The 24,845-nt window shown below is 42.7% G+C and overlaps 1 protein-coding gene across 1 annotated transcript in view; it reads left to right on the forward strand.

The window, feature by feature from the left end:
• Nucleotides 1–24,729, forward strand: part of CUBN (cubilin) — a 129,128-nt gene extending 104,399 nt beyond the window's left edge. Inside the window, exons 55-67 of the mRNA XM_028750285.2 lie at nucleotides 1,408–1,567; nucleotides 2,814–2,963; nucleotides 4,439–4,636; nucleotides 8,906–9,035; nucleotides 9,947–10,164; nucleotides 15,609–15,817; nucleotides 16,820–16,982; nucleotides 17,834–18,042; nucleotides 19,819–19,975; nucleotides 20,107–20,282; nucleotides 20,740–20,905; nucleotides 22,712–22,947; nucleotides 24,515–24,729. Of these exons, the coding sequence (XP_028606118.2) occupies nucleotides 1,408–1,567; nucleotides 2,814–2,963; nucleotides 4,439–4,636; nucleotides 8,906–9,035; nucleotides 9,947–10,164; nucleotides 15,609–15,817; nucleotides 16,820–16,982; nucleotides 17,834–18,042; nucleotides 19,819–19,975; nucleotides 20,107–20,282; nucleotides 20,740–20,905; nucleotides 22,712–22,947; nucleotides 24,515–24,622 (2,280 nt within the window). The 3' untranslated portion in view covers nucleotides 24,623–24,729. The remainder of the gene's footprint in view (nucleotides 1–1,407; nucleotides 1,568–2,813; nucleotides 2,964–4,438; nucleotides 4,637–8,905; nucleotides 9,036–9,946; nucleotides 10,165–15,608; nucleotides 15,818–16,819; nucleotides 16,983–17,833; nucleotides 18,043–19,818; nucleotides 19,976–20,106; nucleotides 20,283–20,739; nucleotides 20,906–22,711; nucleotides 22,948–24,514) is intronic.
• The last annotated feature ends 116 nt before the right edge of the window (nucleotides 24,730–24,845 follow it).

A 24,845-nucleotide genomic window follows, 5' to 3' on the forward strand; every position in this document is an offset into this window, starting at 1 on the left:
GATATGCATTCTGTATCAGAAAACCTGTTTCTTTAATGTTGCTTTATCAAATACCTGAAAGTGTTCAGGAATAACAAAATAATAATGTATACTTCATTGGCTGTTAAAGATCTGCTTCTCTGGAAGACACTTGAAGAGAAGGGGATGTTTGGCATTCCTTAGAGCCTAATAGTTTTCTAAAGAATTTGGCAGATGTTGTGTGTTGTTGTTCCCAGACTGTGCAAAAGCACACAACTCCCACTTGTTCATAAAGGGCAGGCATAATTTATCATCATGTAGGAAGACATGAGCGGCTGGGTTATTGCTCAAAGAGGGCCAAGATGGCATATATTTATAGAAGCAATGGGAATATACCTTGGCCAATTTAGAGTTCACGTTTCAGCCTACTGAATGGGATAGAGTTTGAAGATGTTAATTGAAATATGCTTTTGTGCACAAGAGATCCTCGGTGGGGGATGCAGAAATCAGAAAGGATTTGCCCACTGTGGCTCTTTTGGTGAAGCATTCAATGTGCCATTAAAGAAAGCAATTTGATGCCTTTCCTTTTGAAAAGGGAAGCTGTTGCAAACACACAAGAGCTGTACTAGGCCTTTGGGAATACGAAGCCAGGTTCTCCAGGTGTCTCCACCAGCAATACCTGTGTATTAATAACCATGTTCAGCACAGTTTGAACTAGTTGACCTTAATGGATTTTAATAGGTTTTCTCCCAGAATGAAAAGCTCACCCAAGCAGGGTTAGATTCAAGAGTGAATTAACACACTGTTAATTCCACCACCTCCCTGGTCTAAGTTTGAGGCTGCATTTGAACATTTATAGATGATTTCAGGTCTTTCTTCCTCAGTTATGCACAGTACATATAAACAGTGCTTTTTTCTGGGGGGGACACAGGGGTACACATACCCCTAAACACTTTGTGAATCTAAGTTTGGCCTTGGTGAAGGGCAGTATTTCAATATGAGTAGGAAAATGAGGGTACATTTTAAGAAAAAAAGCACTGCATATAAATTACTGTATTTTTCTTTCCTAAAATATATTAACAGCCTGAAACTGACACTAGCAGGTAAATTAAGGAAATACTGTACCAGCGAGTACACTGAGCTTTGAGACTTAACAGTGCCATTGAAAAGCTGAAGTGAAAGGTGCCGTCTGTAAGATTTCCTCCTAATTGTTCCCCCCCCCCCACCATTCACATTTTGAAACCTGGTGCTACAATCAGGGTTAGGGTGTTGTGACAACTGAGAATGGGTGTTTTTATTATATGAGTCTGTATGAGTCTAACATTCTACTGTTTTGCTGGCCTATATGGTAAAACCAGGATTGCCATAAACTGTTTGGAGCTGGTGTAAAATGAAAATCCGCACAAGGTCTTATTTAGATGTTCAAAAAAGAGTAACCCTTTCCCCCAGGTGTTGAGAGGACGTGATAATGAACAGGAAGATGCAGTATTAGCTGTTGGGTGTGGAAATTCAGCTCCCGGACCTATTGTTGCGCCAGGAAATGTGATGACAGTAGTGTTTCAGTCACAGGACATCCCAGGACGTGGCTTTTCTGCATCTTTTATAAGCAGTAAGTAAATCAATCAATATCAATCAACCTCTTTATTATGGTCAATGGTCAGTATTAGAAAAAAGAAACTTCGTAAAATACGGTATATAAAATAAAGTATTAGTATTAGAAAAAAGAAACTTCATAAAATATATAAAATAAATCCAAGCAAAACAAAATAGAGAGCCATAGCGATAAAATTACTAATAACTGTATTGTACTATAAAATGCCAGGCACAGAATAGAAAGCAAAATTACAAATATGCTAAAATAAGTCCTTGGAGAGTTTTATATTCAGCAGCACAATATTTAGCCTTCCTGGAAGAGGTAGATGCATTCTGGTCTTAAAGAAGTAAAATGCGGTAAATAATTCTGAATCCGAGGATTGCTGTGATGATCTACATCTGAAGCATCATCTATATTGGAGGTGTAGCTTAGGTGCTGGCATACCTGGATTGGAAACTGATTAGGATGTAGGCCTCTATATTGTTGGCACTGTTTATTGGGAGGTTAATTCAAACTGTGTCAGTACAGTGGCATCACAAATGCAGAGGATAGGAATACTGTAAACGACCTCCCTTTCTCCACAGAAGCTCCATTTGTGTCGGTGTACTGGGATACTAACCAAATCTGATAGGCTTGATACACTGATGCAAACTGATGGACCCATATCCCAGGGTATGCATGGGGTGGAGATATAAGTTCAGTTGTAGCTACGCCACATCACATTGCAAGTGGAGGCTCACAAGAGTAAATCCTCTTTTATAAAAAATATTATTTACACACAGACAACTAAATGTCTAAAGGAGAACAGTTCCGGTTTTGCACACTTTCTCATTTGCTTGTTGTCTATATGCAGGAATTATCTTATTTGACTGTAGAGGAATATACAGACACATGAGACCCCACCTGAGGATTGAAGTGGGAACTAGGATCTTAGATGTATTGGAATGAGAAACATGACACAATTGTCTTGGTTCTATTTTTAAAAAAATACTAGCAATAATCGTTAGCTGCTTGTAAATCAACTTAAGCATTCATTTGGATGGGTAGAGGATAAATAATAAAACTAAACTGACATATTTTAATTTTTTTTTTTACTTTAATACCTTTCCAGAACATGCACTGAGACACTTTATAGGCTGCAAAAAGTGGGAAGTTTTTACATGTCCTTACCATTCTGTCCTTATCCCCAGAAATCACATGGAGATAATTGATTTTGAACTTTTTCAATGGCAGCAGACTGTGTTTCTTTGTTTACATGCAGGGTGTGGAGCGAACTTCACTGCCCCATCAGGTCGAATTGCCTCTCCTAACTTTCCCCATCAATACGACAACAACATGAATTGCAGTTATATCATAGAAGTGGAACCACAGTCCATTGTCATCCTACGTTTCCAAACGTTTGGTTTGCAATGTAAGTGACAGAAATGTTAATCCTTTCACCTCAGTATTTACCAAATTGTGAAAACGTTCCCTCTGGAAGAATGAATGTGTCTAAAGGCATATTCTGAGCAGGTATCAGCTCCTGGAAATCTTGGGCACTTGCTGCAGTGCTTTCCCAGCAGCACAGCACAGCCCACAGCCCAGATGTCTGTCCTTGGCCCTCACATTGAGTAGGCAGATCTGGAGTTGCCACACTGATGTATCAGACTTCCCTACTCACATATACAGTATTTTTTGCTCTATAAGACTCACTTTTTCCCTCCTAAAAAGTAAGGGGAAATGTGTGACCGTCTTATGGAGTGAATGCAGGCTGCGCAGCTATCCCAGAAGCCAGAACAGCAAGAGGGATTGCTGCTTTCACTGTGCAGCGATCCCTCTTGTTGTTCTGGCTTCTGAGATTCAGATTATTTTTTTCTTGTTTTCCTCCTCCAAAAACTAGGTGCGTCTTATGGTCTGGTGCGTCTTATAGAGCAAAAAATACGGTACATTGTTTAAGGCAGTGTGGAAAATGAAAACTGGGGTGCAATTCTAGATGAAAAGGATTTCAGAAGCATCCATAAAGTAAGAAAAAATTCAGCAGCAAGTAGTTACTTCCGTAAAGCATTAGAGGAACAGTAAAGGAGTCACTTAGAAGATTAGTGTTCCTATTTATCTTTTATGAGGCCTCCAAGACCAGCTGTCTCTAAACAAACGGTTTCGTTCATTATCTGTGTTTGCAAGGATGTCTTATAGCTCAAAAGTGTTCTCGGCTCACTCTAACCAGAAGGATACAGAACACACTGTATCACAAATATTTAGTTGAAATTGAGCACACAAGGAGTGGGAGATGATTCCTAAGAGATGATTCACTCATCTTGGCATGTGCTTGTATTTTGGAAATCAGAAACAACTGTACCATTGTGCTGGCTTGTGCCACTCCAGATTATTACTTTCTGGCTAGCTTCTTGTTTACTACAAAACAAGAAACAAAACTGCAGTCCTGCAGCAGGCAAGAATGTTATAGCATGATCCACTTTAGGGTTTCTTCATATATAAAAAATAACCTGTAACCAAGAAGTTTGAAAAAGAGATCAGTTTTGAGAGAAAGGAAATTTGAAATATATATGGGACTCTCTCTCTCTCTCTCTCTCTATATATATATATATGTATATATATGTATATATAATTATCCTCTGATACCGTGTTTGGTTTTCTCTTCCTTAAATTAAATGAAGGAGAAGATCTACCTGTCTTTGCCTCTGACCCCATTCACTTTTTCCTCTGCCTCCACCCACCATTGGCAGGTGCCCCCCTGAAGGCTGAAAAAGTTTCCCGCTCCTGCTCCACAAGTAGTGTCCTAGTTTGGTTTCTATGATGGTGTAAATTGGCTTTAAAAAAGTACTTAGAGGATGGGTAAACAGTTCCACAAAATATTGATGAACCGTTCTAAATTTTTATGCCGTGCAGCTCATAATGCCTTAGGAGATTGTGCTTATGATGGAGTGAAGGTCTTCAGAGGGGACAGAGCTGGCCCTTACCCCGAAGAAACGTTTTGCGGCAATGAAATCCCTCATCCTATCAGCATCGTTGGATCCACACTGTTGAATTTCTACACAGATTCTCATACTGTTGGCGTCGGATTTCTGGCCACTTACGCAGCAATCCGTGAGTAGCAACACATTGTTGGTGGAAACAACATGTGTTTCTATGCATCAGGCAACAAAATGATGCCCTGGAAGAAGACCTAACTATCCCTTGACTTTCTGGGTTCCTCCAAATTTGTAAAAACAAACAAGACACCAACCAATGAAAAACCTCACCCATTTTCGGAACCACTGCTTAGAGAACAATTTTAACTAGGGCCAAGGGGTAATCCGTGTAACCTGTATGGGCATCTGTAGTCTAAGGATGCTATCCAACTAATGCATCCCATCAGACAGTGCAAAGATATGCACTTGCCCAATAGAACTTCTCCCTTTTCCTCCTTGTATGAATGCCCTGTGGTCTTCCTGCAAATCTGCTCCATAAGGCTGGGGGAACCCCTGGAACAGATTTAGGGGGCATGTGAGAGAAGAGAGGGAGAAGTTCCATTGCTCAAACAGAAATCCTTGCACTGATGGAGCCCATTACAGTGGTACCCCGCAAGACGAATGCCTCGCAAGACGGAAAACCCGCAAGACGAAAGGGTTTTCTGTTTCGGAGGCGCTTCGCAAGACGAATTTCCCTATGGGCTTGCTTCGCAAGACGAAAGCCCATAGGGAAATCTCCGGGGACCTGTTTTAAATTGCTGGCGGTCGGGAGCAAAGACTTTCGCCCACAGCCGGCCTTCAGAAGAGGTCCTGGACCTCTTCTGAAGGCCGGCGGGGGGCAAAAGTCTTTGCTCCCCCCCGCCTGCCTTCCCGGGACAGCGGAGACTTCTCCGCTGCCCCGGGCGATCTTAAAATGCTGGCGGGCGGGAGCGAAGCGTTCGCTGCCGACCCCCAGCATTTTAAAATCTCCCCGGGACAGCAGAGAAGTCCCGCCCTGCTCCAGATGGCCGCGCAAAGCTGCCTGCAGTCGCGGGACTGCAGGCAGATCTGCGCCACCATCCCGAGCGGGGCGCTAAGTCCCGCCCCGCTCGGGATGGCGGCGCAGAGCTGTCTGCTGTCCCGGGATCAGCGCAGCTCTGCGCGGCCATCGGGAGCCGGGGGCGAAGCCCGCCCCGCTCCAGATGGCCGCGCAAAGCTGCCTGCAGTCGCGGGATTGCAGGCAGATCTGCGCCACCATCCCGAGCGGGGTGCTAAGTCCCACCCCGCTCGGGATGGCGGCGCAGAGCTGTCTGCCGTCCCGGGATCAGCGCAGCTCTGCGCGGCCATCGGGAGCCGGGGGCGAAGCCCGCCCCGCTCCAGATGGCCGCGCAAAGCTGCCTGCAGTCGCGGGATTGCAGGCAGATCTGCGCCACCATCCCGAGCGGGGTGCTAAGTCCCGCCCCGCTCTGGATGCCAGCGCAGAGCTGTCTGCCGTCCCGGGACTGCAGGCAGATCTGTGCCGCCATCCTGAGCGGGGCGCTAAGTCCCGCCCCGCTCTGGATGCCAGCGCAGAGCTGTCTGCCGTCCCGGGACTGCAGGCAGATCTGTGCCGCCATCCCGAGCGGGGCGCTAAGTCCCGCCCCGCTCTGGATGGCGGTGCAGATCTGCCTGCCGTCCCGGGATCAGCGAAGCGTTCGCTGCCGACCCCCAGCATTTTAAAATCTCCCCGTGTCCCGGTGAGATTTTAAAATGCTGGGGGTCGGCAGCGAAGCCCTTGTTCCCCCCCAGCCCCCCCCCCAGCCTTCAGAAGCCCTTGTCCCCCCCCCCCCAGCCTTCAGAAGAGGTCGGGGGAGAGACTGTCCCTGGACCTGGTCTGAAGGCGGTTTCCCTTGGAACGCATTAATTGATTTTCAATGCATTCCTATGGGAAACCGTGCATCGCAAGACGAAAAACTCGCAAGAAGAAAAAACTTGCGGAACGAATTAATTTCGTCTTGCGAGGCACCACTGTAATTGGATATCACCCTATGAACGCTTGTTGCGAAGCAACCCCTTCTGTGATCACCATGGCTTAGCTACAGGTAAGTAAGCTTAGGATTTCATCCTTGGTTTCAGAGTTAACTGTGACATATATCACACACAAAGCACTCCTCCTGTTTTCAGAAATAATTGTCATAAAACGCTCAGGATTAGCCCAATGCCAAATAAACAGTTCAAGGCCATCTCTTTTCATTGTGTATATCCCACTGACAATGAAGCAAAATGACCCTGAATGCAATGCCGTGTTTTTAACATTTGCATGATTCAAGGTTCAGTGCCAGAATGGGATTCTAGCAAGCAGTTTGCAAAACAATTTCCCCTCTGCTTCTCCTTTGCCACTGAAATGGTGGAATCCGGAATGGAGAAATCCATGTGCACACATTCAGCATATATCTGTGGTCATTTTTTTAGTGAGTTCTTGTAATTTTTTATCATCATCGTCACATTTCCAGGGTATACATTTTTAGTAAATTTTATGCATCCTATAAAGCATTATTCTTGTTTGCTCTTTTTAAAAACTTCCTGTACATTAATCTCATTTGGGTCTCATAAGAAAGCCCCTATGAACACTTTAGTTTTATTACATATGAATTTACTTTGCAAAGATCACATAGTGCAATATTCTCAAAGACAAACTATCCAATGCCCCTGGGATTGAGCTAATGGAAGTGTCTAGTCCAGTATAAAATATTCTAGGCAGGGAAGAAACTAAACCCTCATCCTTTGGATGTGAGAGTGGCTTCTGAGTCAAAGAAAATAGCTAGGCCCCAGCTACCTCACAGACCTTGACAATGGGGGAAAAATTTTTGTTTAAGACTTAAACAAACGTTGGGCTGATAACAAGTATGTGAACCTCATTTTTTTGTACCAGGTAGTATGTTCCGCTCCTTGCCATAGCCTTGAGAAATAGCTATTTGCCTCAAAGCATGAAATCAAGTATCATTGTTTGAAATGAGTCATCCTGAGAGCTACTGGCTAGACGGAATACCATTGAAGGATGACGATGTTAATTTACTTGTGAAAGAGGCCTTCATAACTCACTCAAATTGGCTGCTGCCACCTGACCTTTGACTCCTGACATTTGTGAAGTATGACTAGTAGCTTTTTACTGGCTTTTTGGCCCATGCAAAACACATTCTAGCCATGAACATTCTGTTTCCTTCTAGCTTCATCCTTCACAAAAGACAAAAGGGGGAAGAAGAGAGAAGCTTTTCTCTCCTTGCGTACCATAAGCACTGCTTTTTTAAAACCTCTTGTGCTTTTGTCTCTTATTTGTCAACAGTCCAAAGGGCAGCGCTCGATAGACGCCACCCTACCGTAGCTGAAAATGAGGAATGGGAGCCTGGGCATTCATTGCCTGTTAAAGAATTTGCTTTGCAATGCTAGTGGTTTCTGCGATGACTAGTCCTTTAGAAACTTGGACAGCAGTGGGTTTGGGCGATTTGTCAAGAGAGAGCCCAGAGTGGTTGACTGCCAAATGGAAGACTATAAAACAGAGCACAATGGTGGTCACAGATGGTTTTGCAGAGAGCTGCGAACCAGAGGACAAAGACTGAGCCACCTCTCAGACTCCCAATGGCATCCATTATGGAGAATAAAAAAAAGAATGTACTGTGGCTTCTGCCGCTGCAAATTCTTCAGTAGATCTTAAAGCGGGCATTAACTTTCATCCTGAGGGAGCCATGCAGCAGTTACAAAGCCACTCAATCACACTCCACCTCCAAAAAGTTGGGATCTCCTACTGAATCCAACTGAAGGATTTAATGCATTGCAAAGCCTTTCCCATGCACCAGTGAAGTAATCAGGGACACAGGAAACAACCATCACTGTGGCTCAAATAATTAAAGAAACCAACGGTCTCCTCACATATGAGCCTCTGTGGTCATCAGGAGATGGCCTCTTTTGAACTGGGGCAGCCTCTCTGTGGAACTCTGTCTCAGGAGATCCAGTGAAAGCATTTTGCCACCTACCCGATGGCATTGTTGTTTGGGCAGGCCTTCAACCTCCAGGCTAAGTGCTCACTTTCTGCTGGTTCTTTTTTTAAAAAAATATATGTAACTTTTATGAATTGTTGTGTTTCATCTGCATCTTCTGTTGTACTTACCATTTTACTTTACTTTACCCATACTAGTATTTGTTGTATTAAATGGAGTACGCTGGTTTTTAACCATATAACAAATTATATATATACTAGAATGTATACCTCCATGTTGCCCTCCAGATATTGTTGGACTCCAACTCTGAAGGAGCAAATGAAAGGGATATTTGACCAGGTATCAACAAAATAGACCAGCGCTTACTCCATTTTAGTGAAACCCTAGACCCAAAGTATGTATGGCAAAGAGGTTCTTCAGCAGTAATGATAATCTTTTGCCTTTCACTGCAGCTTGTGGCGGCGTATTCAACAGCTCTCGGGGTACAGTCAGGAGCCCTACCCATTCATTTACTGAGTACCATCACAACATGAATTGTTCGTACTACATCACTGTCAGAAGCAACAAGATAGTGGCACTCAAGTATGTAAGCCAAGAGCACTTTTCAGTTTATGATGAAAAAATCATGGTCTCTAGGTTTGGTTTGGTTTGGTTTGGTTTGGTTTGGTTTGGTTTTAAACTGCTATAGTGACAGCAAGCATGGGAATTGTTAGTGCTGTGGGACCTAAAACTGTGCACACACTATATCTTTAAAGCATATTCAGAGTACATTCTTTCCCTCAAAGAATTCTGGGCACTGTAGTTCACCTCTCACAGAGCAACCCTTAACAAGCTACAGTTCCCAGAATTATTTGAGGATAGAAATGGGCTTTAAAGGTATGCAGCCAATCCTATGGAAGTTTACTTCCAAAATAGCTTAGCTGCACCCAGTGTGATTTGTTTCCAAGTATATGTAGGACTGCAATTTTATGCAACTTTATTTTTAAGTCAGTGCCATTGAGTTCAGTGGGACTTATTTCTGAATAACCTTACATTGGATTAGGATGGCAGTTCTACCGTTAAGTGCTTTTTCTTCAGTCCAGAACCTTTCCCATTTAAAAAAAAAACACCCAAGAAAAGTCAGAATGCCACAGTGTTTGAATTACGATCTGATATTTAGTCACCCACTGGAAACATTTTTGTTTCACTAAACGTTTTTGAAGAGTAGATACGTTTCAATGTTCTTCATTTGTTTTGTGTTTTATGATACTTTAATCATATTTTTCTTGCATGCTGCCATGATTGTTTTTAATGAGCTGAAAGTATATAAATATTCCCGTAAAGAAATAAAATACTAGTCCATTGACTATGCTGGTTGGGGCTGATGAGAGGACGCCATGTTGGCCACACCAACGGAGACTGATATCTGTTGCCACTATTATTTATCCCCAAATGCATTTTAAGAAAAGCAGGACTGAAACAACCCTACTTATTAGTAAAAATGCCCTTGACAGGTTCAACAGCTTCCACCTTGAAGCATCCTCATCTTGCCACAAGGATTCTGTTACTGTGTATGATGGCCTGAACATATACGCTCCCCTCCTGGGCACGTTCTGTGGTGCGGCCCTCCCACCTTCTATCAAGAGCTCCGCAAACAACTTGCTCCTGCTGTTCAGGACTGATTCCTCTGGAACAGCCAATGGATGGAGAGCATCGTTCAGAGAGACACTAGGTAAAAGGAATGGCCAAAGGGAATTCTCCCAGCACCTTCAATGCAAGCCAGCTGCTATGAAATAGCATGGGTTATATATAGGAAATCTTTGCTACATTTTCTTTTCTTTAGGTGCGTCATTTGTGTAAACCTAGACTGGCATATCCGTGAATGCTTAGCACCTTAGTAGACCTGAAGTACCCTTTTTATACTCATAGTGAGGGTAAAGCATAAAGGTTTAATATTATTTAGTCATTCTGCCCAGCCTTACCTTCATGTGCAGCAGAATGAAGTGGTAGGATCCTGAGCTCTCAGCGTGAACTGCCCCACACTGGGGGCAGGGAAGCACCAGATGATTGTTTATGAATGTTTTCCTATGGGGGTAAATCACACACAAACACACACAAGAGTGGGTTGGGCCAGAACATATGTGCATGTTTTTCTACCTTGCAGGGAAGCTTTTTGTTGCATGGAGAAGCACTCAGAGGTGGTACCCTCGACAGGAGTGGTCAAGCCCACTTGAGAAACTCAGCATGTGTCCACCTCATTTCAAGCTTCGTGCTATAAAAACATTATAATTGGTTATTCCTAATGTTAATTAAGGGATGCGGGTGGCGCTGTGGGTTAAACCACAAAGCCTAGGACTTGCCAATCAGAAGGTCGGCAGTTCAAATCCCCACGACGGGCTGAGCTCCCGTTGTTCGGTCCCTGCTCCTGCCAACCTAGCAGTTCGAAAGCACGTCAAAGTGCAAGTAGATAAATAGGTACCGCTCCGGCGGGAATGTAAACGGCGTTTCCATGCGCTGCTCTGGTTCGCCAGAAGCGGCTTAGTCATGCTGGCCACATGACCTGGAAGCTGTACGCCGGCTCACTTGGCCAATAAAGCAAGATGAGTGAAGCAACCCCAGAGTTGGCCACAACTGGACCTAATGGTCAGGGGTCCCTTTACCTTCAATGTTAATTATACAGACTTTAATTCAGCCTTCTTATGACAGTTGAATAGATCAGTGATAGGCTGAAAATAGCTACCTACCTGTTCTTCTTTTGGTAATTCATTGGGGTTTTGCAGGGTGGGGTGGGGTGGGTAGACGGGAGTAACTCCCTTAACTTTTTGTCACTTTGTCATAAAGCATTTATGTCATAGCAGAAATATCCTTAACACTCAGCCATTGTACACATGCACACACCACAACCACAGCCGGCAGCTGTTTTTCATTTGATACCATCTAAAACAGTGGTTCTCAACCTGTGGGAATGATGGGAGTTGTAGTCCAACAACATCTGGGGACCCACAGGTTGAGAAACACTGATCTAAAAGGAATACAGCGATAAGGAGTATATCTGGAGTGCCACCTTCTCTATATTACAAGGTCATTGTGAAATTAAAGTGCTGCTTCCTCTTGGAGGAAGGTTGGATTCTGGATTTTCTCTCTCCCTCAAAGGTATGTTAAAGAACTCTGCTTAAATCTAGATCAGGCTTCACCAACCAGGTGCCCTCCAGATGCGTCAGACTACAGTGCCCATCAGCTCCAACCAGCAGAACTGCATTGACTGTGGCTGATGGGTGTGGCAGTCCTGAACATCAGCAGGGCACTTTGGTGATGAAGGCAGATCTAATTTCAAGTAAAGCCAGAAAGCTCATGGGAAATTAATCTTGTGAAAGGAGCTCCATCTCATCAGCCAGAACAGAAAGGCCAAGAGGTGTTGCATTAGTGCAGTATCTACAGGGCAAATGTGAAACGCAATTCTTCATTAATGTTTAGCAAGTGTACACCACCCTGGCTGTGTTAGTGAAGTGAGATTGGCTAATGTGATTACTGTGTTCTGCTTAATGTTGTGGGTAGTCCTAATTAAATCTTGGGAGGAGGTGAACACAAATGGTAAACTCATTTGGAGCAATCTAAACATTCCTGATTTCCTTCCTTCAAAATCCTGCCCCTTTTCATCAATGGTTACTTATGCTTTTTGCACAGATGTCATCCAAAATAAGGTTATCTCTACTTCATCTTTTCTGGATTATTATTATTATTATTGATGAGCATTTTGTTGACATGAAAAGAAGCTATAGGAATTAATTAGAAAAAAATGAGAAGAAACAGCATCATGCAATTTAACCAAAACAACTTCTTTTTATTAGGGATACTGCATCAGTAGGGTCTCATCAATACTGTCATTTAATGTGGATGGTAAGCTTCTATACCTCCATTTTTTATCCACCGTCGATATGAATTCTCCTCCAGATCACTGCACTCCCATACTTTCCCCTCCTTCAATCCAGATTTTTTCTTACCAGGCATACACTGAGAAAGATAAGGTCTGTGAAAATCCAAACCAAAGAAGGGGAAAGTGTGGGAAGGCAGTGGCTTGGTGTCAGGCTCCTGGGACTTGGCTTCCTCCCCCCCTTTGGCCGTAGATAAGCAGGACAAAGCAAAAGGAGTCCCTTACCATTTAAAGAGTCTTTAATGATCACAGCAAAAGAACAAAGCATCCATTCTTGGAAGGAAGGTGTTCCCAATAAAGGATTCCACCCACTTCCCCCCTAGTCACTTCCATCTTGCAACCTGATCTTGCAACCACCTTGTGTTTTGTGTTGCCACCTTATCTGCTCTACGTGACCTTGGACAGATAGGCTGAATACTTTCCAGCAAGAGAGAGTCTGTTAGCCCTCTCTCTTCCTGTTCTAATTCGCTTTGCTGTTCACCCCCCAGTTCTTCCCAACTTTTGTCTTCAGAACTATGCCCCTCTTCAAACCACTGTTCCAAGTCTATACTGCTCCACTGCTCCTGGACAGTTTCAGGATCCTGGACAGGAGCAGGGGGAGGCTCCCACCATTCCTTCTCAGAGCTGTACTCCTCAGCCTGGTCTCTGACACTTGGAAGGGAACATTGCGAAGCAGTAGTAACCAGCACTGCACAGAATGAAAACTTCATGCTTATTCATAGTAAGCAGGAAGATTTAATCCTGTGTGGTGTTGCTTCAGGGAGTCGGAAGGAGGAGAAATTGAGCACACCCACCCACCCCTACCTTCTCCTTTGAAGGCCCAGTAGTCCTTTCTTTTAGTCACCCCTTCCCTCCCTACCTGATGCCCCACCCTCTGACAGGCCCGAATTGCTCTGGGCTGCCCAGCCAATGCCCAGATCCCTCTCGATTTGGCTTGGGAATCAGCCTAAACAAGTACATAGCCCAAGTATACAGGCTGAAGTTCACTAGTTGGTTGGAGGTCTCAGTTAATTGGGCTACCCAGGATTCAGATTTGTCTGATTTTTGCTTTTTTTTAGTTTGGGTGTTTTTCATTCTGGGTTTTATTGTGTTATCCTGGCACCTTTTTAATGTTGCAGTGATGAGGGGCAAAGAGAATGTAACAAAGCATGAGCTATTGAGAAGTGATATTCTACATATGGCTCGACATGTTGGCTTAGCTCCGTACCAGAGATCTGTTTATAATTAAGTGCAAGTATTTACAGTTATCTCCAGTGGAGCTGAATGGATTGAATATCATTCATGCTTTGAATGGAGAGAAAACCTCTGCCTTAGATGTGACTCTCTCATATTTCATCCCTTCATGATTGGTGGTGCCATTCCAACCGATGTTGTGTCTGTAATTCTATCAATTTCACTGCTGCTGCTGCTGCTTTTGCAATTATCTCAATTGAGCCAGAAATATTGTTGCACTAATACTGCTGTCACAGCATACAAGCCCTACATTTAAGCAAAAATCACACTGCTCAATATTTGGCTTCAAACCTCCTTCCATCAGTTCAAGCCAAGTCAGCAGTGAGAGATTGTCACAAGAAAGGCACATTTTTGCAATGGGTTACATTAGCAGAAACATTATGTGCAAAAGACACAAGGTAATATTGCTGCTCCAGTTTGCACAGATTGGGGCTCAGAAGGAGCTCTACGCACTCTTTCAATTATTCCATTTTATAAAATTTCAAAATCCACAGTAAGGCCTTTATCCGAATCAACCAAAGTGGGGGGGGGGGAGGGGGGAGGAGCTTGTTGGTCCTCCAGGTGTGTATAATGAAAAAGCATCTGGGATCAGGGGCGTTTAGGGGTGTAGTATAATTTTGTTCACTCCACATTCTTAAGCAAACCAACTGAATTTGCACTGCCTGGGTATAGTTCTCCAAGTTTTGTGATGCTATTCTCAAATTTTAAAAGTACCAAAATGCATTTTTGATTGAAATGCACACATTGATCTTAAATATGCATTTAGATGTTTGTTTTGTGATGCAATACATATTTAAATACAGATTCTGATATGGAATAATAAAATGCAAATTTTCACAGTTGTTTTTTTTAAAAAAAAAGCTTCAAATTAAAGCAGAAATGGGGCACGAAACCCATGGCACTGAGATCAAGTCTCATGCTCTATTGACTGAACGATTAGGTATTTGCATACAAATGTAAGTGCTTCTTTTTTTAACATCCCAACGACTTTAATGGAATCTAGGACTATTAGTCCTTGTGGCCTGAAGACAAAGACACAGCTCCACCTACTGTTTTTTTCAAAAACAACCTGTGACATGATAAGATGTATGTTGCTTTTACTTACATTTTATTTATTCTTTTCTCATCGACGGGCAATCACTGAACCCTTCGGTTTGTGCACTTTATTTCTCAAGGCAACTACTACTTCTCGACTCCCTTAAATCTGCCACTAGGAGTTTTTGCCTGGTCTGCACACTTTCCTTACCAACTCCTGCTATTTCTGTCCCTTGCCCTCTGGGGCAAAGCTCCCCACCAGTTACCCCCCCCCCTCTACTTCAGACTGCTCCCCCTTTTGTCCCTCTTTCTTCCACCCTCCCTCTGTCTTTTTGTAAACCGCAATGAGGTTTTGTTACAAGCAAGTGGCATATAAATGTGAAATAAATATATCCATCCAATCTCCTGCTTTCCTTATCTCTCCTCTACTTTTCTGGCTCCCCTCTTGCCAAAGCTATTGCTTCTCTCTGCTTTCTCTCCCTCTCGGTTTGGGACTGTCCTGGAAAGTGCAGCCAGCTGTGCTCTTTCTTTATGCAGCTGGGGCATTTTTTGCCTCTTATCAAATAATCAGTCCTGTTGGTAGCATTGGAGCCACCTCCTGACATATCCACCCCCACTTTCACACATTACATTGAATATAATGAGGGAAGAGTTTAAAGGAAATTTTGCTTCAATCTTCTCGCGTTCGGGGAATAGTATGAATAGTTTGTGTATGGAGTCTGGAAGCAATGGCAGCGTGTGAGATTCTGCTGTCCACATATTGAACATATTGTGTGGAAAGGGCTTAGTTTAACAAAACAAAAACAAAAAAAGCTGTGCAAAGCATTAAAACGATGCAATTCAGCTCCCAAAAGCCCATGGTTGACAGTAAGCATCAAGACAGGAATAGGAAAAGTGATATGATCAAAAAATACAGAACATCATTTAAAATACTGCTATGAAACATGCAGTATATGACAGATCTCTCTTTTTAACAGGCCCTCAGCAAGGCTGCGGTGGTTACCTGACAAATTCAAGTGACAGCTTTGGCTCGCCAGACTCTGACATGGATGGCAAATATGACAAAGATCTTGAATGTGTTTGGGTTATAGCTGCCCCCATAAACAAGCTGATCAATCTCACCTTTAACACTTTTCAACTGGAAGCAGAATCGTCTGTTCAAAACTGCCGCTATGACTATGTCCAAGTAAGATCAGTGTGTGCTAATCAAGAATTGCAAGGCACTCTCTTTGCTGTGTTTTGACCATAGGCTAGAAAATAACTTTTGTTCCCTTATTTCTTTTCATTCAAAGTCTACCTTACAGCAAGGGTAAAGGAAATATAATAAATAGTTTTATATGAGTCTAAACAGACATGTCCTGAAGGTTTGCAAAGAAAAAGAAAAGCAAAGGTTAATTCATGTTCAGTAAGATAGTGACCATGTATCTAAATGTTTAGTTGAAAATGACTTCCTTCTTTACATGAAATCAGAATGAGAAATTGATTCCATTTGGACTTGCATATCTTGGTTTCTTAAGATATGAGTCTTTGTCTGACTGCTTGATTCTCGTTCTGCTCCATTTCTCCTCCCATCTTGTCATGCTATGATTGAAGGCTTCCTGGGCTACATAACCATAATTTCTCATTATGTCCAAACTGTGCAATAATGGTTACAAGGAATAGCCTCCTAAACAAACACAAAACTCTGGGCTCCAATCCTGCTTTGTGCCAAACCTTATATCCATGGTTCCCTGCCTTGGCTGTAACAGGAAACTATGGTTAGTTAACTGAATGATTATTCAATTGCAGTGCACCAAAAAGAGAAGAGGGAAGGGGTGATGCAAGGACAGAGCATCTGGATAAAAGGTTGCACCTTAACCTGACCATTATTTTGATTTGAATTAACAACAACAACAATTCATAGAACCCTAGAATTGTGGACTACGATCATCTAGTTCAACACCCTGTGATGCAGGAATATGCAGCTGCCCTATATGTAGATTGAACCTGTGACCTTTGTGTTATCAGCACCGCACTCTAACCAGCTGAGCTATCAATTGTAGTAGTTCTTGCATTTGTAAGACACCCTATGAGACATCAGTCACCAAACTGAACACTTGAGCTCCTTCCACCAATCATTCCCATAGCTTTTAACTGTTCACACACATATCATGCCATAGAGAAGTTATGTTTCTGTTTTGTCTTTTAGCTCTTCGATGGTAGTAATGAAAATGCTACAGTTGTTGGCAAGTTTTGTGGCTCCGGAGTTCCAGCTCCTTTTCTTTCTACTAACAACTTCTTGACCATTAAGTTTGTCACTGACATGTACATAGAAAGAGCAGGTTTCAATGTTACCTACACTACTGTGGACAGTGAGTATAATTTTCATTTTCTTCCCAGAACATCCCGTGAAATAAGCCATTCTTTTGTCTTGCACAACTCCAGGGAGGATTTCAAAACTTTAAAAATCAGCAATTATATAGCTCAGTGTTATCAAATTAGGAAACTAATTATAGAGAGAATCCAGCTTCCTGGAGAAGATAAGACTTGATGGAAGAGATGGTGACTGAAATGTATCTGTCTGGGTGGAGAGGATTTGGGGAGATCAGAGGGGTTAGAAGGTGGGGCTTGGTTAGGACTGTTTGACCACTGATTTAGAAAACATGAACTTGCACATTGCTTCAAGTATTTTAAATAGAAAACTCCAATGTCATAGAAATATAATATTTAAAAACCCATCGTGATATAATTGATCTATTTTGAATCTGCACATTTTGTCTCTTGGCATTGAACATTTGTACCTCAATGTCTTGTTGCTTTCAAATAAATATCTCTTTAGGTCAACAGCTTATGATTCTGAGTTGAAGTACACAAAAAGATCTTTGCTGGATCAGTGCAATGCCCCATCTAGTCCAGCATCCTTGTTCTGTGTTTATTCATTTAACTAAATTCATATGCCATTTTATTGCAAAATAAACCCCTAAGCAGTTCCCACAGGGGCCAGACAGATTCCTATTGGAAACTTGCAAGCAGGACTGGAGTGCAACACCACCCTCCCCTTGTGAGAATTGAAGCTACTGATATTCAGAGGCATCCTGCCTTGGATGCTGGAAGTTATACATAACCACCATTCCTAGTAGCTACTGATAGCCTTGTTCCTCCATGAAAGAGTGCTTATAACCCAGCAAGCTTGTCTAATCTCAGTTGCTGTTGTTTTTAACAGGACTGTGTGGAGGTGTGTTTAATGCAACTTCAACCAGCCAAACAGCGACATCGCCCTACTTTCCAGAAGCATATCCTCCCTTTACGTACTGCAGATGGGTTATTGATGCTCCTCCTGAGCAACATGTGAAAATAGTGGTGCAAGAATTCCACCTCCAGTCCAGCCAGGACTGCTCTCAGAATTATCTAGAGTTCCAAGACTCACCATTGGTAAGTCAGCCAGGCCTGCTGCTTGGATCTCTGTGTGCTAAGGGTGAAGGTGGGGATCCCCAGCCTGGGTGTCAAAGGTCCATGAGATTTCCCTGCTTTCAATTCCCCTTGCCCAAATCTCTGCATTGTCTGATACTGAAGGCCAAACAAGACCCAATGCTAATTGCACGAATGGAACTTATGTGCATATAATTTTTTTGGCTATGTTAATAGTAACCCTGGTACCACCTCAGAAATTGGGTCGGGGGGGGGGGGGGACTTTAAGCTCTTTCTTTCCTTGCCTTCATTGAAATGCAAGTAGTAGCTTTGGAAAGTTGATGTTGTTAGGACCAATGCAGGGACATAAAACAAGAAGTGCTCTCTCCCTACCATCCACTGCCCTTAAGCAGCTATCACAGCTACTATCTGCATAATAAAACAAAAAACAAAAACCTATGGGTGTGAATTGCATTCATGCAATTAATGCCATGTGGTCTCTATTGAAGTCTGAGGGTTGAGAGATTGAAATCCTGGTGTCGGGCACCCCCCCCCCCCAGGTAAGACTGTTTTTTGAAAGGGTAAAGGAAATGTAAGCTTTATTATTCATGACAAACAAAGCCATTCCAAGTATAGGTTTTACATGCAGCCAAGATGAAGCCAATAAGTTAGCACTAGCACATTCTAACTCATTCCAATACAGGCTGAACCTGGAGAAGCAGCAGTAAGTAAGGAAAGCCTGAAAGGAAGCGGTTGCTTTACCAATGAGTAGTTACTAAGAGCCGGAATTAAGATTGCCAGAAGAAATATCAACAACCTCAGATATGCAGATGACACAACCTTGATGGCAGAAAGTGAGGAGGAAAGAGGAGAGCACAAAATATGGTCTGAAGCTCAACATAAAAAAAACAAAGATCAGGGCCACTGGGTCCATCACCTCCTGGCAAATAGAAGGGGAAGAAATGGAGGCAGTGAGAGAGTTTACTTTCTTGGGCTCCATGATCACTGCAGATGGTGACAGCAGCCACGAAATTAAAAGACGCCTGCTTCTTGGGAGAAAAGCAATGACAAACCTAGACAGCGTTTTAAAAAGCAGAGACATCACCTTGTCAACAAAGGTCCATATAGTAAAAGCTATGGTTTTCCCAGTAGTGATGTATGGAAGTGAGAGCTGGACCATAAAGAAGGCTGATCACCGAAGAATTGATGCTTTTGATTTATGGTGCTGGAGGAGACTCTTGAGAGTCCCATGGACTGCAAGAAGATCAAACCTATCCATTCTGAAGGAAATCAGCCCTGAGTGCTCACTGGAAGGACAGATCCTGAAGCTGAGGCTCCAATACTTTGGCCACCTCATGAGAAGAGAAGACTCCTTGGAAAAGACCCTGATGTTGGGAAAGATGGAGGGCACAAGCAGAAGGGGATGACAGAGGATGAGATGGTTGGACAGTGCTACTAACTGTCGAAGCTACTAACATGAGTTTGACCAAACTGCGGGAGGCAGTGGAAGATGGCGTGCTCTGGTCCATGGGGTCACGAAGAGATGGACATGACTAAACAACAAAGAGAGAAGGAATCAGTGAGGAGGAGCGGGTTGCCTTTAATGCCAAGAATGTCACAAGCACTGGCAACCAGATGCCTGTGTTCACATGGTACTATATCTTGCAATAGCAGTGCAAAATGTCACAAGCCACAATATGTCACAATCTGTTAGGAAAGTCTCCTTCATTTCCATATGCTCTTTTTTTCCTTGTTCCCCCCACCCCACCAAGCTTTGACTTCTTGCTTATTACATTTCAGGGCAATCCAGAACATGCTGATCATGTCCACCGATTCTGCGGCTCCGAAAATCTTGCAATTCCTGTGTTTTATTCTTATGGGCGGACTGCTGTTGTAATTTTCAGATCAGAAGCCTATGTGGTTAATAATGGACTTAGCTTCTCTTACCTGACTTCAGGTAAAGCTTTCACCCTGCTTTTTATAGGCACCAAAAATTATTAGTGTGGGGAGTGAAAATCTAAAGGTGTGAAGATATTGTAAAATGTAGAAGTGATATATATTTATATTTATATATTTGTCTCCTGCTAGGCTGCAACAGAGAATACAACCAATCATTTGGCTATCTGAAAAGCCCGGGCTGGCCTGATCCTTACCCTCACAACTTGGATTGTACTATTATTCTGCGGTCCCCACTAAATCACACCATCTCGCTCTTTTTCAATTCCTTTAACCTACAACACAGTGGATGCCGTGATTTCTTAGAGGTATGACAGTTATCTGCTTCACATGGTCTGCTTCACGGGGCCCCTTTCCTTAAACCAGGAACCTGATCCAGATTACCTCCTATGTCTGCAATTTCCTTTTCAAATAGCAGCTAGTCTAATCCTAGGTTAGACGATAGACCAGAATGGGTCACATGACACCTCCTAACCCCCGGAAAAAATTCCAAGAGGACTCTGCTACTATATTCCATGTGACAAGTCTGCCTCTGTTGCCATGTGCTGGGACTGACTCAGTTACCATGCTGATTATAAGGTCAGCTTTGTGACAAAGCACTTGTAGGAATCGCCCTTTTCTTAAAATAAAAGAAAAGATTGAAGATACCTGCTAGTGTCATGACAGAGACTGTTTCCATCAAGTTACCTGTATCAGTTGCAAAGATTTTAGTTATTCATCACTGATAACATTTCATTAACAATGGCTTTGTATATTCTTCTAAAGGTCAGAAATGGTAGTGATGCAAACTCTCCACTGCTTGGCAAGTACTGTGGAAACACCCTACCCAATCCTGTATTTGCCAGAAATCATGCTGTGTATCTCCGTTTCAAAAGTGACATCCTAGCTTCCAGTGAAGGATATGAAATCACTTGGACTTCATCACCGACTGGTACTAGCAATGGTTTTCATTCTATATTTGTTTGTTTGTTTCCACTTATAACCTGCTATTTGGACTTTCAAGGCTCTCAGGGTATCTTACAAATTATTTTTTAAAACGTTAAGACTTAATTTAAACTACATTGAAGAGATTATAATGATGCCCACTGGGTAGACTATTAAACATGGATTTCCAGTCATCTAGAACTGTGTCAGATTCACCTTCTAAATAAATATGTGCTGAAATAAGAAACCTTTGACCATTCCTGAATGGAAGGACTGGATTTGTTTAGGAGCCTTTGCTGCAGAAATAGTTTCAAGGAAAGGGAACCACTCACTCCTCCTTATCATCATCATCATCAAACCTTTTATTGGCATCACATACAAACATCCAAAACAAATCAATACAGAATTACCACTTCCCCAGTGGCACAAAACATTTGCTAAAAGAAAGGAGGCAGAGCAGTCTATTGTCACATCTTTAGGTCTCCAGGGAGATCAGACGTTTGCAGTGTATTTTGACAACAAAAAACCAAATAGAGATATTTAGCCACTAACTTGGTGAGCTCCTGATCACTTCCCAGTAATAGAAAATGTATGACCTCCAACTCTGGTTTCCATTTGGGGATACAGAGTTGATCTAGAAATTGCTGGCGGAGAGCAGCATATAGTTTACAATTATCCTTTTCCCCACAAATCCAACTTGTATCAGTGAGAAATCTCGGAATAGGGCCTCTTCTGTTGATGTATGGAAGGGATGGGGAAAGTTTGGTCTTCAAGGTGTTGGCGTACAACTCCCACCAACCCTGACTATTGGCCATTTTGGCTGGGACTGATGGGAGTTGGAGTCCAGCGACACCTGGAGAACCACAGATGTTCCCCATCCCTGCCATACATCAGCAGAAGAGGCCTCATCCAATCATGGCTAAACTGCTCGCTGGGATCCACTTCTCCTTCCTCGGTGTCCTGCCAGTTGAAGGTTTAAAACCATCACTTTGAATTGTGCTTGCAAACAAATTTAGAGCCAGAGCAGCTCTTTTAACAATCCCATTATATGCTCCTTTCAACCAACTCCTGAGATTAAAAAATGATAATGCTTTGAACTAGTTGAAATTGCCAGATCACCTTCAACGGTGAATCAGTGTACAGTGTAGTAGTAATGATAATGAGGGAACCACCAGAAGGCCCTTGGTGCTAGACTGCAGTGTCCAGGCAGTGTCCAGGCAGAATGATGGGAGTGGAGACACTCCTTCAGGTATACTGGGCTGAAGCCATTTAGGGCTTTAAAGGGCAGCACCAACTCTTTGAATTGTACCCAAAAACATCCTGGGAGCCAATGTAGGTCTTTCAGGGCTGGTGTTATGTGGTCTTGGCGGCCACTCTCAGTCACCAGTCTAGCTGCTGCATTCTGGATTACAGCAACCCAATGTTCCATACATTACAATGGTCAGGTGAGCCTCCTTCTCCAAAAGGTTTGTAACTGCCCAACAAGCCTAAGCTGAAAAAATGTGCTCCTGGCCATGGCTGCTGCCTGGGAATTCACGAGCAATGACAAGACATACTGTAACCTAAAAATTGGTATGTCATGTTTTGTTTTGCAATTGTATTCCTATAAATCCAGGCTGGTTGGGATTTCAGGAAAAAAGCAACCCTCATGCAATCTTCCTCATCCAGTTTAAGCCCAATGAAGTTAGTTTAAGAAATGCCATACTGTGATGCAGCATAACCATTGATACTTCCTCCATTATGTCTATTGCTGAGAATGTTGTTGAGAATGCACAGTACAACAAAACATTTAGCACTAACTTTCTGTTTATAGGATGTGGTGGTACGTTATATGGTGAGACTGGTTCATTTGCCAGCCCTGGGTACCCAGCTTCTTATCAGAATCAGACAGACTGCGAGTGGACAATTAAAGCCCCCCAAGGAAGGGCTGTTACCGTCAATTTTGCTTTCATCAGCATTGATGATCCTGGTGACTGTAGTAGCAACTATCTGAAACTCTATAATGGACCGGACAGTAGCCATGCATCTATGGGACCATATTGTGGAATGGTATGTTTAAATTTTGTCCTATGCGATGTTTGCCAGTGTGAGCTCCAGCTCTGTTGTGGGTTGTGTAACATACATGGTCATTCCAACAGAGAGACTGTAGTGACATCTAGTGGAGTTTGTGCTAAAGTGTTCCTTTTATTTTAGTTTCTTCCTCTGAGCGTTTCCAAAATAAGATCTAATATCTCGGTTCACAAACTCTCACCCCTTCCATGTTGCAATGCAGAGAAAGCAGTGCTGGATGAAATTATGAGATTCCTCACCTGAAGGCAGCTCAGTTATACACAGCCTTGTGAAAACTAAATTGGACTATAGCATACTCTGTGTTGGGTTGCCTTTGAAGACAGTTGAGTCATATTACAGTTGGTACAAAACACAGCTGTTGTGGGGAACACATCTTGTCACTTTTAAATGAACCCCTCTGGCTGTCAATTTGTTTCTAGGAAGAATTCAGAGTGTTTATTCAGTTTATTCAAAATTATAACCTTTAAACGCCCTACATGGCTTGGGACCTGAGTACTAGGAAGGGTTGGCTACTCGCACGCAAGCCTGGCTGACGTTTAAGATCTTCATCCACAGGCTGCTCAGAATACTCTGCCACCACCAGAAGCAATGGAAATGCACCCTGCTCTGTCTGTTCACACGATACCTTTAAATCATATTTAAAGTGTGTGCGCGCACACACATACAATCCTGGGAACTGTAGTTGCTCCCTCACTGAACTACACTTCCCACCACTCTAAGCAAGCTACAGTTCTTAGGATTCTTGGGTGGGGAAAATGTGCTTTAAAGGCACGGGTGTGTACACAGCCCCTGTAAGCAATGCTTGACACAACCTAAGATATGTTTTGTCAAACACCCACACCTCATTCTGCTTCATTAGTTGTTTTGTCATGCTTTTCCAATGCTGTTACACTGTTGCCATCTGGGGCCAGGGCACTCTTGCATTATAGTGCAACAAAAGCAAGACAAAAAAACTAAATTAGAACATTTGCAGTATAAAAAGTTACAGGGACGTTTCCGCAGGAAGTCTAGGGATCTGCATTGATTGGAAAGTAAGCAGAATATCTACCCCAAAACTTTTGCAGCTGCAAGCAATATTGAAAGCAGCATCATGTATAATCGCCCCAATATCATCACAAATTCACAATAAAAAGGATGTCTGGAGGGCCCTTAAACCAGGGTTGGTTCCAGACAACTTGTTTGTTGAACATTCATCCTAATCTGTTTCCACGAAGCTTGTGAGGTGGTTAGACAATGTCAGCTATTTATTCATTCTGATTTGTTTGGGGGAAGTTATATTAGGTTCCATAAAGCAATTGTTATCCCACACTTCCAAGCACGTTTCCTCATCACTTTCCTTATTGCAAAAAGTCAACTTTAGCAGGGGAGGAATTCCAAATAAACTTTTAATTGCACAATCTGAATTTGCTGGTATGTGATTTAATCCTCTGTCAAAATAAAGACAGCCTGGAACCATCCTGTGTAGCATTCTTATAGGAATGTGCTTTCTGTGAAAAGGTTCTGTAATCAGTATTATTATTATTATTTTCCCCCCTTTTCTTCTCAGGACACCAACATTGCTCCATTTACAGCTGCATCACATGAAGTGTTTATAAAATTCCATTCAGAGTATGTAACTCTACCGTCAGGATTTAGGCTAACTTGGAGCAGCTGAAATAATGCTTCTGTGGAAAAAATACATTTATTCAGCACTTCTCTGTATTGAAGAGACTTCAAAGAATATAACTGTCTCCATAAATACAATAAAATTATTTTGGTCAATGCAGTTGTTATGTATTTTTAAAATTCAAATGATTTTGAGCTCTTTGTGATTGCTTGTAAGAATACAGTGGTACCTCTAGTTATGAACTTAATTCGTTCCGGAGGTCCGTTCTCAA

Source organism: Podarcis muralis, chromosome 12, assembly GCF_964188315.1.
Source record: "Podarcis muralis chromosome 12, rPodMur119.hap1.1, whole genome shotgun sequence".
In the NCBI taxonomy this organism is placed as follows: Eukaryota; Metazoa; Chordata; class Lepidosauria; order Squamata; family Lacertidae; genus Podarcis; species Podarcis muralis.